The 19,005-nt window shown below is 40.6% G+C and overlaps 1 protein-coding gene across 1 annotated transcript in view; it reads left to right on the plus strand.

Moving 5' to 3' along the window:
• ADCY2 (adenylate cyclase 2) overlaps positions 1-19,005 on the plus strand; it is a 193,325-nt gene that overhangs the window by 71,176 nt on the left and 103,144 nt on the right. The window contains exon 3 of the mRNA XM_089908359.1: positions 12,607-12,755. Within this exon, the coding sequence (XP_089764485.1) occupies positions 12,607-12,755 (149 nt within the window). The remainder of the gene's footprint in view (positions 1-12,606; positions 12,756-19,005) is intronic.

Genomic DNA, 19,005 nt, shown 5'->3' on the forward strand with positions numbered 1-19,005 from the left:
ACAACATATGGAGTTGATTTCCTGTACTTTTCAAACTACCTATAAAAAACCAGTCATCTGTCTACATGTGGGGCTAAAATGAAGATCATGGTTTACATTTGGTTATTAAATGAAGTTATGGGCATGAAAGAGAATTACTATATTTGATTCATCTTTTTGTTCATAAAATCTGTCTTTCAGGAAAAGCTGGCTCTGTGTGCTTTGGGGTTTAGTGTATTCTTATTACAGAATGTAGGCAGAAGAGAGAAGATATTTAGAAATGTCTCCGTTAGGTTTGTCCCAAGCAGACCTAAGGCAAGGATGTGGGTGTGGACATTTAGTTGGGAAGTGGTTCCAGGTGGCAGCGTGAGTGGACCAGGGAGGGTCCCGCTCCAGCTCCTGAAAGGGGCAACTGGAAACAGGGGCTCAGTCCATCTGGAGACCCTCCAAGGGAAGTGTGGAAGATGCTCAGACCTGCCCACTGAGGGGTGTGGGTGCAGAAACTGGGGTATTTATCCATCATTTTATAAATGATTTTTTTTTAATATCCACCAATTACTTTCTCATTGGTTGAGGCACAGGAAACTGTAGATTTAGAAAGGAACAGGCTTCAGGTGACCTCCAAGGAAGGTAGAAGGAATATGGTTAGGACACCGACAACATTGGCTCCAGAAAGCATAACTAGAAATGAATATAAACATTGGGAGAGTCGACTGACTGCACCGAATCCACGTGGACACTCAGGTTATCATCACATGGTAATAATGCAGAACGATGTCAACTAAGCATTGTGACCTTATGCGTTTTGTTTTTTCTTAGCCCTTGACTCTTCCATCACCGATCAGAAGGTACAAAATTGGTTTTAATCTACTTAAGCTAATCGTCAGACATCGCTGTAGACACAGATTCCATTGAGATTTCTAAACAGATAGCCTAGACCAGATTCATAATCTGTTACTCCTACATGCCAACACTTCTTGTCACTCTTTTCGAAGTTAACAAATTTGTATTCAGTATCTACTTGCTTTATGACAGAGATTTGATGGCACTCTCAGTAACACGCCTCCTTTTGCTCCCATCTGCGACTGCTTTGATCATGTCTGAGAGGGTGACCAGACAGGTCTTCTGATTTTGTTGACAGCAGCCCATACTTTCCTCAATAGGCTTCCTCTCTTTGTTTAAATAGATTTTGAACATTATGAGCGCTTTATAATATTTTGACCTCACATCCAGTGATGCAATACACTGATCAATAAACAGAAAGAGAAACAGAGATCATCCCATGCAGGGTTACTCAGTACATACAGTGTGTTCAATAGCTACCAGAATAGAATTAAGTGAATGCAACATTAGCATAACTCAGTTCCAAACTTTAAGGGACAAAGTCTGTTGTCTTGTTGTCTAAGTAGTTCCTTGGATGTATCACATGTTTTATGACCTTCAGACTTCCCAAATGTCTAACCATCTGGTTGGTCATGGAAGCCAAAACACAGAAAAATGACAATAAGTGGCAAATAGATGTATTTGTCAGGTGGGTAGTGAAAGATGAGTAGATGATGGAACAGCTCTTTGTATTAAGATTTACAAAAGGTAGTAAAGTGCCATTGATTTTAAAAATAAATCCCACTGTCTTTCCATGTGGGTTCTGAGATCAGAGAGGGAGCAGAATTGTATAGACACTAGATCATCAACCAAATGTATTGAACTCTCAATTTGTGTGTAACAAGGACACAGCCTCTCTTCTAAGTTTTAAAATATGGACATCTATTTTTCATGTCATTAGTAATTTCTTGGTAATCTGAGTTCCAAGTGGCTCCATTTTTCTGGGGTCACTTGTTCTGTTGACAAACCAAAACATTACTTGATTTCTTACTCTATTTTTGACCTCAGTTATTTTCCATCCTCCTGCTTTTGCTTATCTTGGCCCCGTCCGCATGCAGAGAAGTCTCACACATTTTGCTCTAGTCCAAAATTTGAACTCACCTTGTCACCTTTCAGCTAACATGATGCTGCTATATTGTTAGATCATTAATGAAATTTGGAGAATAACAGAAGGGAATTCGAGCTCAGAATACAAATCAAATCAAAATTCAATTTCAAGTGGTTGCCAATGTTTACCAACAATTTTCCAACCAGGAGACACTTTGAATGTTCTCTTTTTCCTTGGATGCAGCCTGCTGATGTGAAGCTGGGGTCTCCCCTTCCCCTGAATGAGTCTTTCACACCTCTCCCATACCAACAGTATCATTGTCTGCCAGAGAGAAAAACCCAAAGTAATCACTGCGTTATTTTGCAGATTAGTTAAATTTCCCTTTGTATGAAAATCACTGATCCAGATTTTGCCCAGGCCTGGTATTTATGACCAAGAAGGTCATTAGGGTGGAGCTTCTGATCTCAATTACAGAAGAGAAAGATGTGGAGATCACGTTCCTCCCCACAAATACATCAGAAATGCATCTGCACGTGGAACAACTCCTACAGAACACCTACTGAACGCTGGCAGAAGACCTCAGACCTCCCAAAAGGCAACAAACTCCCCACGTACCTGGGTAGGGCAAAAGAAAAAAGAATAAACAGAGACAAAAGAATAGGGACGGGACCCGCACCAGTGGGAGGGAGCTTTGAAGGAGGAAAGGTTTCCACACACTAGGAAGGCCCTTCGCGGGCAGAGACTGCAGGTGGCGGAGGGGGGAAGCTTCGGAGCCGCAGAGGAGATCGCAGCCACAGGGGTGCAGAAGGCAAAGCGGAGAGATTCCTGCACAGAGGATCGGTGCCGACCGGCACTCACCAGCCCGAGAGGCTTGTCTGCTTACCTGCCGGGGCAGGCGGGTCTGGGAGCTGAGGCTCGGGCTTCGGTTGGATCCCAGGGAGAGGACTGGGGTTGGCGGTGTGAACACAGCCTGCAGGGGGCTAATGTACCACGGTTAGCCAGGAGGGAGTCCGGGGGAAAGTCTGGACCTGCCGAAGAGGCAAGAGACTTTTTCTTCCCTCTTTGTTTCCTGGTGCGTGAGGAGAGGGGATTCAGAGCGCCACTTAAAGGAGCTCCAGAGACGGGCGCAAGCCGCGGCTAAAAGCGCGGACCCCAGAGACGGGCAAGAGAAGCTAAGGCTGCTGCTGCCATCACCAAGAAGCCTGTGTGCGAGCACAGGTCACTATCCACACCTCCCTTCCAGGGAGCCTGTGCAGCCTGCCACTGCCAGGGTCCCAGGATCCAGGGACAACTTCCCCGGAAGAACGCATGGCGCGCCTCAGGCTGGTGCAACGTCACGCTGGCCTCTGCCACCGCAGGCTCGCCCCGCACTCCATACCCCTCCCTCCCCCCGGCCTGAGTGAGGCAGAGCCCCCGAAGCAGCTGTTCCTTTAACCCAGTCCTGTCTGAGCAAAGAACAGACGCCCTTTGGGGACCTACACGCAGAGGCGGGGCCAAATCCAAAGCTAAGCCCCGGCAGCTGTGCGAACAAAGAAGAGAAAGGGAAATCCCTCCCCGCAGCCTCAAGAGCAGCGGATTAAATCTCCACAATCAACTTGATGTACCCTGCATCTGTGGAAAACTTGAACAGACAACGAATCATCCTAAACTGAGGAGGTGGACTTTGAGAACAACGATATATATATATATTTTTTCCCTTTTTCCTCTTTTTGTGTGTATGTGGATGCGTCTGTGTGTGATTTTGTCTCTATAGCATTGCTTTTGTCATTTGTCCTAGGGTTCTGTCTGTCTGTTTTTGGGGTATTTTTTTAGTACAGTTTTTCGCACTTGTTATCATTGGTGGATTTGGTTTTTGGTTTGGCAGCTCTCTTCGTTCTTTCTTTCCTTTTTGTAAAATTTTTTATTACTTAAATTTTTTTTTAATTATTTTTTATTTTAATAGCTTTATTTTATTTTATCTTCTTCTTTCTTTCTTTCTTTTTTTTCTCACTTTTATTCTGAACCGTGTGAATGACAGGCTCTTGGTGCTCCAGCCAGGCATCAGGGCTGTGCCTCTGAGGTGGGAGAGTCAAGCTCAGGACACTGGTCCACAAGAGACCTCCCAGCTCCACGTAATATCAAACAACGAAAATCTCCCAGAGATCTCCATCTCAACGCCAAGACCCAGCTCCACTCAATGACCAGCAAGCTACAGTGCAGGACACCCTATGCCAAACAACTAGCAAGACAAGAACACAAACCCATACATTAGCACACAGGCTGCCTAAACCCATAATAATGCCACAGACACACCAAAACACACCACCAGACGTGGACATACCCACCAAAAAGGCAAGATCCAGCCTCATCCACCAGAACACAGGCACTAGACCCCTCCACCCGGAAGCCTACAAAACCCACTGAACAAACCTTAGCCACTGGGGACAGACACCAAAAACAACGGGAACTACGAACCTGCAGCCTGCAAAAAGGAGACCCGAAACACAGTAAGTTAAGCAAAATGAGAAGACAGAGGAACACACAGCAGATGAAGGAGCAAGGCAAAAACCCACCAGACCTAACAAATGAAGAAGTAGGCAGTCTACCTGAAAAAGAATTCAGAATAATGATACTAAAGATGATCCAAAATCTTGGAAATAGGATGGAGAAAATACAAGAAACATTTAACATGGACCTAGAAGAACTAAAGAGCAAACAAACAGTGATGAACAACACAATAAATGAAATGAAAAATTCTCCAGAAGGGATCAATAGCAGAAAAACTGAGGCAGAAGGACAGATAAGTGACCTGGAAGATAAAATAGTGGAAATAACTACTGCAGAGCCAAATAAAGAAAAAAGAATGAAAAGACTTGAGGACAATCTCAGAGACCTCTGGGACAACATTAAATGCACCAACATTCAAATTATAGGGGTCCCAGATAAAGAAGAGAAAAAGAAAGGGACTGAGAAAATATTTGAAGAGATTATAGTTGAAAACTTCCCTAATATGGGAAAGGAAATAGTTAATCAAGTCGAGGAAGCACAGAGAGTCCAATACAGGATAAATCCAAGGAGAAACACACCAAGACACATATTAATCAAACTTTCAAAAATTAAATACAAAGAAAACATATTAAAAGCAGCAAGGGAAAAACAACAAATAACACACAAGGGAATCCTGACAAGGTTAACAGCTATCTTTCAGCAGAAACTCTGCAAGCCAGAAGGGAGTGGCAGGACATATTTAAAGTGATGAAGAAGAAAAACCTACACCCAAGATTACTCCACCCAGCAAGGATCTTATTCAGATTTGATGGAGAAGTTAAAACCTTTACAGACAAGCAAAAGCTAAGAGAGTTCAGCACCACCAAACCAGCTTTACAACAAATGCTAAAGGAACTTCTCTAGGCAGGAAACACAAGAAAAGGAAAAGACCTACAATAACAAACCCAAAACAATTAAGAAAATGGTAATAGGAACATACATATTGATAATTACCTTAAATGTAAATGGATTAAATGCTACAACCAAAAGACATAGACTGGCTGAATGGATACAAAAACAAGGCCTGTATATGTGCTGTCTACAAGGGACCCACTTCAGACCTAGGGACACATAAAGACTGAAAGTGAGGGTAGGGAAAAAGATATTCCATGAAAATAGAAATCAAAAGAAAGCTGGAGTAGCAATTCTCATATCAGACAAAATAGACTTTAAAACAAAGACTGTTCAAGACACAAAGAAGGACAGTACATAATGATCAAGGGATCAATCCAACAAGAAGATATAACAATTGTAAATATCTATGCACCCAACATAGGAGCACCTCAATACATAAGGCAAATACTAATAGCCATAAAAGGGGAAATCGACAGTAACACAATCAAAGTAGGGGACTTTAACATTCCAGTTTCACCAATGGACAGTTCATCCAAAATGAAAATAAATAAGGAAACACAAGCTTTAAATGGTACATTAAACAAGATGGACTTAATTGAGATTTATAGGACATTCCATCCTAAAACAACAGAATACACGTTCTTCTCAAATGCTAATGGAATATTTTCCAGGGTAGATCATATCTTGGGTCAAAAATCAAGCCTTGGTAAATTTATGAAAATTGAAATCATATCAAATACCTTTTCCAACCACAATGCTATGATACTAGATCTCAATTACAGGAATAAATCTGTAAAAAATAAAAACACACGGAGTCTAAACAATACACTACTTAATAACCAACAGACCACTGAGAAATCAAAGAGGAAATAAAAAAATACCTAGAAACAAATGATAATAAAAACACGATGACCCCAAACTTATGGGATGCAGCAAAAGCAGTTCTAAGAGGGAAGTTTATAGCAATACAATCCTACATCAGGAAACAAGAAACATCTCAAATAAACAACGTAACCTTACACCTAAAGCAATTAGAGAAAGAACAAAAACCCCCAAAGTTAGCAGAAAGAAATCATAAAGATCAGATCAGAAAGGAATGAAAAAGAAATGAAGGAAACAATAGCAAAGATCAATAAAACTAAAAGCTGGTTCTTTCAGAAGATAAACAAAATTGATAAACCATTAGCCAGACTCATCAAGAAAACAAGGGAGAAGACTCAAATCAATTGAATTAGAAATGAAAAAGGAGAAGTAACAACTGACACTGCAGAAATGCAAAGGACCATGAGAGACTACTGCAAGCAACTCTATGCCAATAAAATGGACAACCTGGAAGAAATGGACAAATTCTTAGAAATGCACAACCTTCTGGGACTGAACCAGGAAGATATAGAAAATATGAACAGACCATTCACGAGCACTGCAATTGAAACTGTGATTAAAAAACTTCCAACAAACAAAAGCCCAGGACCAGATGGCTTCACAGGCAAATTCTATCAAACGTTTAGAGAAGAGTTAACACCTAATCCTTCTCAAACTCTTCCAAACTATAGCAGAGGGAGGAACACTCCCAAACCCATTCTATGAGGCCAGCATCACCCTGATACCAAAACCAGACAAAGATGTCACAAAGAAAGAAAACTACAGGCCAATATCACTGATGAACATAGATGCAAAAATCCTCAGCAAAATACTAGCAAACAGAATCCAACAGCACAAGAAAAAGGATCATACACCATGATCAAGTTGGATTTATCCCAGGAATGCAAGGATTCTTCAATATACGCAAAGCAATCAATGTGATACACCATATTAACAAATTGAAGGAGAAAAACCACATGATCATCTCAATAGATGCAGAGAAAGCTTTCGACAAAATTCAACACCCATTTATGATAAAAACCCTGCAGAAAGTAGGCATAGAGGGAACTTTCCTCAACATAATAAATGCCATATATGACAAACCCACAGCCAACCTCGTCCTCAGTGGTGAAAAACTGAAACCATTTCCACTAAGATCAGGAACAGGACAAGGTTGCCCACTCTCACCACTCTTATTCAACATAGTTTTGGAAGTTTTAGCCACAGCAATCAGAGAAGAAAAGGAAATAAAAGGAATCCAAATTGGAAAAGAAGAAATAAAGCTGTCACTTTTTACAGATGACATGATACTATACATGGAGAATCCTAAAGATGCTACTGGAAAACTACTAGAGCTAATTAATGAATTTGGTAAATTATCAGGATACAAAATTAATGCACAGAAATCTTTACATTCCTATACACTAATGATGAAAAATCTGAAAGTGAAATTAAGAAAACACTCCCATTTACCACTGCAACAAAAAGAATAAAATATCTAGGAATAAACCTACCTAAGGAGACAAAAGACCTGTATGCAGAAAATTATAAGACACTGATGAAAGAAATTAAAGATGATACAAATAGATGGAGAGATATACCATGTTCTTGGATTGGAAGAATCAACATTCTGAAAATGACTATATTACCCAAAGCGATCTACAGATTCAGTGCAATCCCTATCAAACTACCACTGGCATTTTTCACAGAACTAGAACAAAAAATTTCACAATTCGTTTGGAAACACAAAAGACCCCAAATACCCAATGCAATCTTGAGAGCGAAAAACGGAGCTGGAGGAATCAGGCTCCCTGACTTCAGACTATACTACAAAGCTACAGTAATCACGACAGTATTTTACTGGCACAAAAACAGAAAGACAGATCAATGGAACAGGATAGAAAACCCAGAGAAAAACCCACGCACATATGGTCACCTTATCTTTGATAAAGGAGGCAGGAATGTACACTGGAGAAAGGACAGCCTCTTCAATAAGTTGTGCTGGGAAAACTGGACAGGTACATATAAAAGTCTGAGATTAGATCACTCCCTAACACCATACACAAAAATAATCTCAAAATGGATTCAGGACCTAAATTTAAGGCCAGAAACTATCAAACTCTGAGAGGAAAAACATAGGCAGAATACTCTATGAGATAAATCAGGCAAGTTCCTTTTTGACGCACCTCCTAGAGAAATGGAAATAAAAACAAAAATAAACAAATGGGACTTAATGAAACTTAAAAGCTTTTGCACAGCAAAGGAAACCATAAAAGATACCAAAAGACAACCCTCAGATGGGAGAAAATATTTGCAAATGAAGCAACTGACAAAGGATTAATCTCCAAAATTTACAAGCAGCTCATGCAGCTCAATATCAAAAGAACAAACAACCCAATCCAAAAATGGGCAGAAGACCTAAATAGACATTTCTCCAAAGAATGTATACAGATTGCCAACAAACACATGAAAGAATGGTCAACATCATTAATTATTAGAGAAATGCAAATCAAAACTACAATGAGATATCATCTCACACCAGTCAGAATGGCCATCATCAAAAACTCTACAAACAATAAATGCTGGAGAGAGTGTGGAGAATAGGGAACCCTCTTGCATTGTTGGTGGTAATGTACAGTGATACAGCCACTGTGGAGTACAGTATGTGGGTTCCTTAAAAAACTAAAATAGAACTACCATATGACCCAGCAATCCTACTACTGGGCATATACCCTGAGAAAACCATAGTTCAAAAAGAGTCATGTACCACAATGTTCCTTGCAGCACTATTTACAATAGCCAGGACATGGAAGCAACCTAAGTGTCCATCGACAGATGAATGGATAAAGAAGTTGTGTCACATATATACAATGGAATATTACTCAGCCATGAAAAGAAACGAAATTGAGTTATTTGTAGTGAGGTGGATGGACGTAGAGTCTGTCATGCAGTGTGAAGTCAGAAAGAGAAAAACAAATACCGTATGCTAACATATATGGAATGTAAAAAACAGTCATGAAGAACCTAGGGGCAAGATGGGAATAGAAACACAGACCTACTAGAGAATGGACTTGTGGATACGGGGAGGGGGGAGGGGTAAGGTGGGACAAAGTCAGAGAGTGGTGTGGACATATATACACTAGTAAACGTAAAATAGATAGCTAGTGGGAAGCAGCCGCATAGCACAGGGAGAGGAGCTCGGTGCTTTGTGACCACCTAGGGGGGTGAGATAGGGAGAGTGGGAGGGAGGGAGACGCAAGAGGGAAGACATATGGGGTCATATGTATATGTACACCTGATTCACTTTGTTATAAAGCAGAAACTAACACAACATTTTAAAGAAATTATACTCCAATAAAGATGTTTTTTTTTTAAAAAAAAAAGGTCATTAATCTGATTTTAAATCAGGGTTTCCCTGGTGGCACTGTGGTTGAGAGTCCGCCTGCCAATGCAGGGGACACGGGTTCGTTCCCCGGTCCGGGAAGGCCCCACATGCCGCGGAGTGGCTGGACCTGTGAGCCATGGCCGCTGAGCCTGCACGTCCGGAGCCTGTGCTCCACAACGGGAGAGGTCACAACAGTGAGAGGCCCGCGTACTGCAATGAAAAAGAAAAAAAGAAATCATAAGCACTGTCTACCCAGGTCTCCACTTTGAAATTAGATTTTTCTTTATTGTGCCCCAGGTGAAATGCACAGCAGATCATTCATTCATTGAACAAATAACTGCAGGGAAAATGCTACTTTCCAAGAACTCCTGCAGTAATTGAGAAGTAATTGAGAAGTAAAGCAATAGACAAGCCCCCCACTTCACTGCCCTTCATACCACCAGTCTCTTTGAGTGGAAGGAACCACATAAGGGGTTATATTGCCAATGTGCACAATAAAATCTAGTGGTATTTCCCTCACCAAAAAAAAGTTCTAAAAAATTTGTGGACTTGTCAATATTTTCCCTTAAGACTGGAATATCTACAGTACTTTTCTGATATTGGTATAGGTATACTGCTTTTTCTTTTATTATTAAGGTTTTTATAATTCACCTCTTTTTGGTGTATCTTTTTAAATTTCTGATAGTTCTGTATTGTTATATTTCAGGTGTGTTTATTGTGAGTAGTTTAGAGTTACATTTTGTCTTTTTTCAGTCCAATCTGACAGTATTAGTCAATTAATTGGAATATTTAGTCCATTAATTTTAATATAATTTCTGGCACAACAGGCTGATAACTGTCACTTTATGATTTAGTTTCTATTTGCCCCACCTGTTTTTAGTTTTCTTTGACTCTTCTTTATTGACTTATTTTGGATTAATCAAGGATTCCTTTCCCATTTTCTCTGTTAGCCTGTTAGTCATACATTTTTTCAAACTTTTTGTTGCTGATGTGGAAATTGCATTCACTCTTGACTTACTACAGTCTAACATAAATTGCTTTATTTTGCCACTTCTCACACAATTCTAGGACCTCAGAACATTTTTATTCCATTGACTCCCATTTCATCTTTTGTGTTATTGTCATTGTGCATTTCATTCTGTTATATTTTAGACTACACTAGCCATTAGCCTCATTATTTTGTACAGTTCATATTAATTTATGTTTCCCCAGATGTATATATGGACATTTACCTTATTAAAAAATTTTGATTTCTGCATTTCATTTCTTAATTTAAATGGAAACATCAAGGGGAATTTAACAAAAAAGTGAAAAGATGATTATGAAATAAAAAGTGTTCTCTTTCTTAAGTACCAATAAAATTCCCTTTGGTATGTGACAAGTGTTAGGACAAGTGTCAGCTCCCTGCCCTTTATCTAACTGCTTCTTTTTGCCTCTGTTGCAAGGAGGTTGGTAACAATACCAGTCAGATGATGCTGTTGTTTTGATTCAATTGGTTCACGTGAAGATGGCTCCTGGGAGCATGTGGTGCATAGCAGGTGCTCCTCGTCTATTAGCTCCCCCTCTTTTCCCAGATCCCAGGCACGTGGCTTCCTCCAAACACCAGCCTGTCTTTCTAGCCTCATCTAACAGCTATGCACTGTGGGTGGGCCCTTTCCTGGATCATGAGCAACATGATATTAGGGACACTGTCCCCTTCTTCTTTGCATTTACCATTAGTGCTTATCAAGGGGTCTGGCATTTAATGGGCAGTGATGGATGTTTTCTGATTGGGTTAATGAAGGACGGAAGGAATGAACAAACAATCAACACTCAGTTATGCCAGTTCATAGAGAAACGCTCCCTACCATGCACTGAGACCTTACACAGGCACACGCTGAGTCTCCTGTTGACTTTGCACCTGTCTTCCTGGGTCAGGCTGGGGATGGGCTGTGGTGAGGGTCATTTCATCTTCATCAAGATGCACTCCTGGCCTACCCTCTGCTCCCTTGGTGGAAGTTCCCAACAGCCCCAAAGTGATGGGCACTGTGGGTGGGCCCAGGGGACAGACACCTGGACCAGTGAATCTGTGAGCAAAGCTCAGCTTCCCCACCCCTTCCTCTACTCTCTCACCACTTTGCCCACCAAAAACAAATTTTTTTAAAGAAAAAAAGAGACAATGTGGAAGAAGGAGAAAACTTGGCATTCAACAAATGTTTGTTTATACACACTGAATACCACTAGCTAAATCCACAATGCCTGAAGAATATGGTGTTTTCTGTAATAGATTAATGTTTAAAACACTCAAGGATGAATATCAACTTGCAAAGATTGCCATCTATGATACTTTTTCTCAAAAAATTGCATAGTTTCCTTGAAGAGAATGGAAAAGTTGCCACTCTAACTATAATAAATACAGATTAAAGCATGTGTAATATTGCATGCTATTGTGTATGAGATATACTGAATTTAAAGACTAAAAATACAAGAAAATCTCATATGTTATCATTTCTTTGTGTCCCACCTATAGTTTCTCATAGGTGATGTCTTTTTCAGAAGCTAATATTTCTGACTCTGTCTTTATAATAGTTTAGAAGCACTAAAGAGGATTGGATGGTCACCACAGAGGAAATGAAATATTTGAAAATATGTCATTCTTACTTAGGAAATGTGGAATATGGGCTGACTTTAAAAAGTGCAATAAAGCTTGTACTTTATCTCGCAAATGAACAAGCAGGTGAAAATGAGTGTTTTGTATCTTAGACTGACCACTGGTTTCTGGCACTTTAATATTATTTCTGCTTCACTACTTTAAAATCAAAATAGATAAATAATACCCTCAGGGAAATAACTATGCCTTCCTTTATTCTCCATACTGAAAAAGACATGCTCAGAACTCAATAAATAACAACACACTCTGACCTTAGAAAATTTTATATTTTTTTCAATATGTATTTCTAGAATCTGTATTTTAACTTGTAAAGAGTCCTCAAATTAGCCCCACTACAAATCAGTATTGATATTAGATGATACTTGGCTGTGACCTTGGTTGTGTAACATCTCTTTGTCTTCCTTCCACACCTGGTTTCAGGAGCGACTTCTGCTGTCCCTGCTGCCAGCGCACATAGCCATGGAGATGAAAGCTGAGATCATCCAGAGGCTGCAGGGCCCCAAAGCCGGCCAAATGGAAAACACCAACAACTTTCACAACCTGTACGTCAAACGGCACACCAATGTCAGGTACGCTGCTGCTCTGTTCTCCTTCCGCAGCAAGTCTGGGGAGCCTGTATGCCAGGTGGGGGACATATTTAACTGGGAGCCCATAATCTTACAGTTTCATGTGTCCTTTGGAACTGTTTATCTTTGCGTGTAGAGTAATTATCACTCCACCTACCCATGTGCTGCCTCTTGGGGCTTCACATTAAGATAAGAAAACGGGTTCCTCTACTTATTGCATTTTGTGACCATCAATTACAAAAGGGAGAGAAGTGGACAATGGGCCCTTATTCTGGGAACTCCTTGGTCAGAGCTCACTGTGTCCCTGAAACCCAGGACTCAGTGTCAGTAAGATTAAAGAGTCATGGGCTCTAGGCACAAGGACTGGTTCCTCAAGGTAGACTTGGCAAGGGCAGGGCCTTGGGAAGCCAGCACTTTCCAGGGAAGCTGGATGTTCTGCTGTCAATCAGGAATGATGGGTTTCTAGGGTATGGCTGGTACCCAGCATCATAGGGGACCAACATGCACCTTAATTAAATTATAATGAAAGTTACTGCTTTCCCAAGAGTGGCACAGCCATCCATGCTCCCCAGGGAGCCATTCCTGGATTCCCAGTAACTGGAAAACTAACATGGGATTGTGGTCAGGAAGGAGGATGGTATAGGACCTCTTCTCCCCTGAGCTCTAGAGAGGAGCTGTGCAGGTCCTCACTTCAGTCTGGAGAGGGTGCTCCCTCCTGTGCTCCCCTCCATCTCTGGCTACAGTGGTGTGGGACCTCTCCACATGTGGGTGCCCTGGTCCTCACTGTTCTCCATGCCCACCCGTTCCTGACACTACTTCTCTGGGGGCTGTCCTTTCATCCATTCGATTACATTGCAGTGGTGCTTGCTATTCTGGCTGGGTTATCTCAGTAAGTAACCTGTGCATGCCTCACTCATTATGTTATTCCTTTAGTCACCCCCCCACCCCATTCAATAGTTTAATAACAACAACCACAAACTAAAGTGTGTTTAGAATCATCTAGAATTGTAATAGGGCTGTTTGCTTTCAAGTCCAGACCTTTTCCATTGTGTGATGCAGCCTTCTGTCTGGTTACTTCAGTTCAAGGATTTTTGAAGTTTATTAAGAAACAAATTTAACTGTAGCTTAATTTATGCATTGCTAAGACAAATCGCATTTTAACACATGATTTTAGAAAAAGGTATGGCCCAAGCACGCAAAGAGCTAATATACAATGAGAAATGCACATTGAAAGGGAGACAAGAGAAAAAAAGTTGCATATCAAGTAGGAACTAAGGAAAAAACATTGAATAAATGAGGAATCAGGAGTAAATTTTTTTATAGTCCCCACCTTTTTTTTCTTGGAATAATAGGAAAGAACTATGTGTGTATATATACATATATATGTATGTATGTATATATGCATATATTTATGTGTTTGTATATATATATATATATATATATATATGTATATATATACACACACTGAGACAGAGAACATTCATACATGTTAAGGAGTAAAGCTGGACTTCCTTGGTGGTGCAGTGGTTAAGAATCCTCCTGCCAATGCAGGGGACACAGGTTCGAGCCCTGGTCCGGGAAGATCCCACTTGCTGTGGAGCAACTAAGCCCGTGCACCACAACTACTGAGCCTGTGCTCTAGAGCCTGCGAGCCACAACTACTGAGCCCACACACCACAACTACTGAAGCCCATGCATCCTAGAGCCTGCATGCCACAATTACTGAGCCCATGCGCCGCAACTATTGAAGCCCATGCACTCTAGGGCCCACACGTGGCAACTACTGAGCCCACGTGCTGCAACTACCAAAGCCCGCGTGCCTAGAGCCCATGCTCTACAACAAGAGAAGCCACCACAATGAGAAGCCCGCACACCACAGCAAAGAGTAGCCCCCACTCACTACAACTAGAGAAAGCCTGCACACAACAATGAAGACCCAGTGCAGCCAAAAAAAAGGAATAAAATTATTTAAAACACTAGACTGCATTTAGGTTTTTAAGCATTTTACCTACATAATTAAAGAAAAAGCATTTATGGTGTCTGACAAGATATACTATAGTAGAAATTGCTCTTTCCAGCCTTAACTATAAGAAAATCAGCAATGCCCCTTTCATCTCCAGAAATATTTTTATGTCACTTATTGGTATTCAAAATGTGTAAGGATAAATGTGTCTATCTAAATAGAATCACAGACTATCTTTAAATAGCTGTGATATAATCTGGGAACAATAGACCTGTAAAAATGACTGAAGACACAACCAATCTCAAGCAGTTGATAATCGTCTGCATAATATCTGTATTAGTTATCAGTTTCTGTGTAACAAATTACCCCAAAACTTAGTGGGTAATTTAAAGAACAATAAACACACCAATCAGAATGGTCATCATCAAAAAGTCTATAAATAACAAATGTTGGAGAGGATCTGGAGAAAAGGGAACCCTCTTACATTGTTGGTAGCAATGTAAATTGTTGAAGCCACTGTGGAAAACAGTATGGAGGTTCCTCAAAAAACTAAAAATAGAGCTACCATATAATCCAGCAATCCGACTCCTGGGCATATATCTGGAAAAAAACACAATTCAAAAAGATACATGCACCCCAATGTTCACTGCAGCACCATTTACAATAGCCAAGACATGGAAGCAATCTAAATGTCCATTGACAGATGAATGGATAAAGAAGATGTGGTACATATATACAGTGGAATAGTACTTAGCCATAAAAAATGAAATAATGCCATTTGCAGCAACATGGATGGACCTAGAGATTATCACTAAGTGAAGTAAGTCAGAGAAAGACAACTGTCATATGATGTCACTTACATGTAGAATCTAAAATACAATACAAATCAACATATCTATGAAACAAAAACAAACTCACAGACATAGAGAACAGACTTGTGATTGTTAAGGGGAAGGGGGTTGGAAGAGGGAAAGACTGGGAGTTTGAGATTAGCAGAGGCAAGCTATTATACATAGAATGGATAAACAACAAGGTCCTACTGTATAGCACAGGGAACTATATTCAATATCCTATGACAAACCATATGGAAAGAAATATGAAAAAGAATATATATATATATATATATAACTGAATATAACTGAATCATTTTGCTGTATAGAAGAAATTAACACAACATTGTAAATCAGCTATACTTCAAAAAAAAAAAAGACCCATTAAAAAAAAAAAAAACCATAGAATGGGAGAAAATAGTTGCAATAATATATCTGATAAGGGACTTGAATCCAGAATATATAAAGAACATTTACAGCTCAACAATAAAAATACAAATAACCTAATTTTTTTAAAAAAAGAACAATAATCATCTCACGACATCTGTGGGTTGGAGTTTGGGAGCAGCTTACCCAGGTGGTTTTGGCATAGACTTTCCCATGAGGCTGCAGGCTGCTGGGCAATCTGTTCCCAATGTGACTTCCCACCTGGTGGACAGGTTAACTTCCTGTTGGCTGGAGGCCTCAGTTCCTTATCATTGGGCCTCTTCACAGTTTGCTTGAGTATCCTCACAACATGGCCGCTTGCTTCCCCAGAGGGAGGGGTCCAGGTGGAAGCTTCAATATCTTTTATGATCTAACCTTGGAAGGTCATTTCTGGTCATTTCTGCAGTATCCTATTGGTTACACAAGTCAGCCCTACCCGTTATGGGAAGGGACAGTACAAGAGTGTGAGTACTGGGAGGTGAGGATCACTGGGGCCATCTTGGAAGCTGATTAAACACACTTATCTAAGGCAAAGGATTGGTGAAGCACCCTCAACTGTCTTCAGAGATTATGTAGAATATGTTTGCAGTATTAAATTTAAATTCATAAAACGTATTTGGGATCCTAAAGTAACTTAAATTCTTAAAACTTAAAAATGGAAAAGCTTCAATGGCATGGAGTACCAATTAATTTTAAATGAAATATGAAAACATATGGCCTTTCCTCCTGAAACAGGACAGGTATAATAAACAAAGAAGCAGATAAAATACCTGGCTAATGCAGGTAGTTCAGTCAATAACTGAGGGTGTTTTTTAATGAGAATTATTAGGTTGATAGACCAAAAAGATCTGTTGATAACTTTTAGTTTTGCTTTGATGATTCATTCAATGAAATATTTATTCTCTGTTAATAACATTGACTAGCTCTTTACTAACTGATATAATAACAATAATAATAATAGTAATAAGTAGGATGAGGAGGAAGTGGAGAAGAAAAAGAATTTGTAGATGTGAAGGTAGCAACTACCAGTTGCCTTCTGAATCATTGTCTTCCTCTGAATCCCTCCCACTAGTGCTGAAACATTCGCAAACCCATCATGTCTTTGAAAACAAACATAAATCCCTGAATCCAGTACCACCCTCCAACTCTGAAATTACGTCCATGAATTTCATAGCCCAGATTCTAGAACAATTTTCCACTCTCTAACTAGACTTCCTTATTTTCTCTCCCTCCTCAAATCACCACCCTCTGACATTAACCTCCCCCATGTCACAGAACTCATTCTTCCTACATTCACCACCAGTTGTCTTGTTCCCAAATCTGAATATGACTTCCTCTGCATCCTATCTCATTGACCACATGGTTATGCTTGGTCCCATTCACCTTGTCTTTGCACTTAAATAATTCTACATCCTTGGATTTCCATGCCATTGTTTCCCCTTTGTTTTCTCCCTGCAGTCTTCTTTATTGTTTTCTCGTCCCTACATCTAGGCTGTTCTGTAAATGAAAGCATTTCCAGGTCTCTCCTAACTCCTCTGTTCTCTCCAGCTCTCGCCCAGGACTTAATGACCATCTATATGATGCTAAGACACAGAACTCAGCCGTAGTTTTCCATAAGCATCTACCTAATGGTCTTCTTCTTGGGTCTCCCACTGACACCACCCTCAGACTCAACCCAACCAAAGTGGAGCTAGTCAACTTCTCCTGCAAGCTTGATTTGATTTGTACACTAGGTATAGCCCCAGTACTCAGCCAGAAACCGGTCTTTATCTCAGCACTTTCTTTTCCTAGATACTTCCCACAACATCTAATCCCTAACAAAGCCTGATTCATTCTCCTTCCTACAAATCTCCCCTCTCTGTCCAGTTCTCCCCATCTCCCCCACTTATAGACTTTCCATAGGGCTCTCCGGGATGTACCGGATATGATTCTAACTGACCTGCCCACCTCCAGGTTGCTGCCGCCAGAGTGGTCTTTCTCAAGTGGTGATGTGATCCAAGTCTAGGTCGGGTTTCCTTCCTGTGTGACCCCCAAAGTGCTCTGCGTCTCCTCTTCCATAACCCTTTGTACATTGTGTCCCAGTTACTCATATACAGTCTGCATCTTCCTGCCCAGTAACCACAGGGCCAGCTTCAGACCTGTACATTCAGCCCATCTTGGGCTCCTTCACCCACTACATGTCTTGATACAGGAAACACTGTGGAGGTTGTCAACAAGAAGTAGAGTCAACCACTCATTCTCACGTTCTCCCTCCCATGCTGCCTGGATCGGGCATCTTCCTCTGAGTGAGAGTAATGCCTCCTCTTGGACCATGGCTCAGCATCTGTGGGTCCCTACCTCTGCAGGAGAGCACAGGAGAAGTAGGGATGGTTTTATGGCACCATCTGAATAGAGAGCACAAAAGCCCCAGCAGCCCTGATTTCCCTGGACCAGAGGTCTCCCCCTGCTTCTGTCCATCATCAGAGGAGCAAGTCTTTCCTCCAAGGTGAAGCCACAAGCCTTGTACTTTGCCTGAGGAGCAGAGTGTTGCCAGCAGCAGAGATCAAGCCATGTTCTGCCTGGGACCAGGCTGATGGCTGCCGCACTTTTTTTTTAAAATTGTGGTAAAATATACATAGCAGTTACAATTTTAACCATTTTAAATTGTACAGTGCAGTGTCACTAATACATTCATGCTGTTCTGCAACCATCACCAACATCCATGTCCAGAACTTTTTTTTCATCCCAAACTGAAGCTCCATACCCACTAAACAACAACGCCCCATCCCCAGACTCTGGCAGTCACCATACTACTCTCTGTCTCTATGGTTGGGCTAGTCTAAGTACTTCATATAAGTGAAATCATATAATATTTGTCCTTTTGAGTCTGGCTTATTTCACTCAAGTTAATGTCTTCAAGGTTCATCCAGGTTGTGTTATTTGTCAGAATTTCATTTCTTTTAAAGACTGAATAATATTCCACTGTATTATACACCACAGTTTCATCCATCCATTTCTTTAAATGTCAATAGACATTTGTTTCATTTTATGAATA

This window comes from Delphinapterus leucas, chromosome 3, assembly GCF_059928025.1.
Source record: "Delphinapterus leucas isolate spDelLeu-1000000601 "Yukka" chromosome 3, BTC_Dleu_Yukka2, whole genome shotgun sequence".
Taxonomy (NCBI): Eukaryota; Metazoa; Chordata; class Mammalia; order Artiodactyla; family Monodontidae; genus Delphinapterus; species Delphinapterus leucas.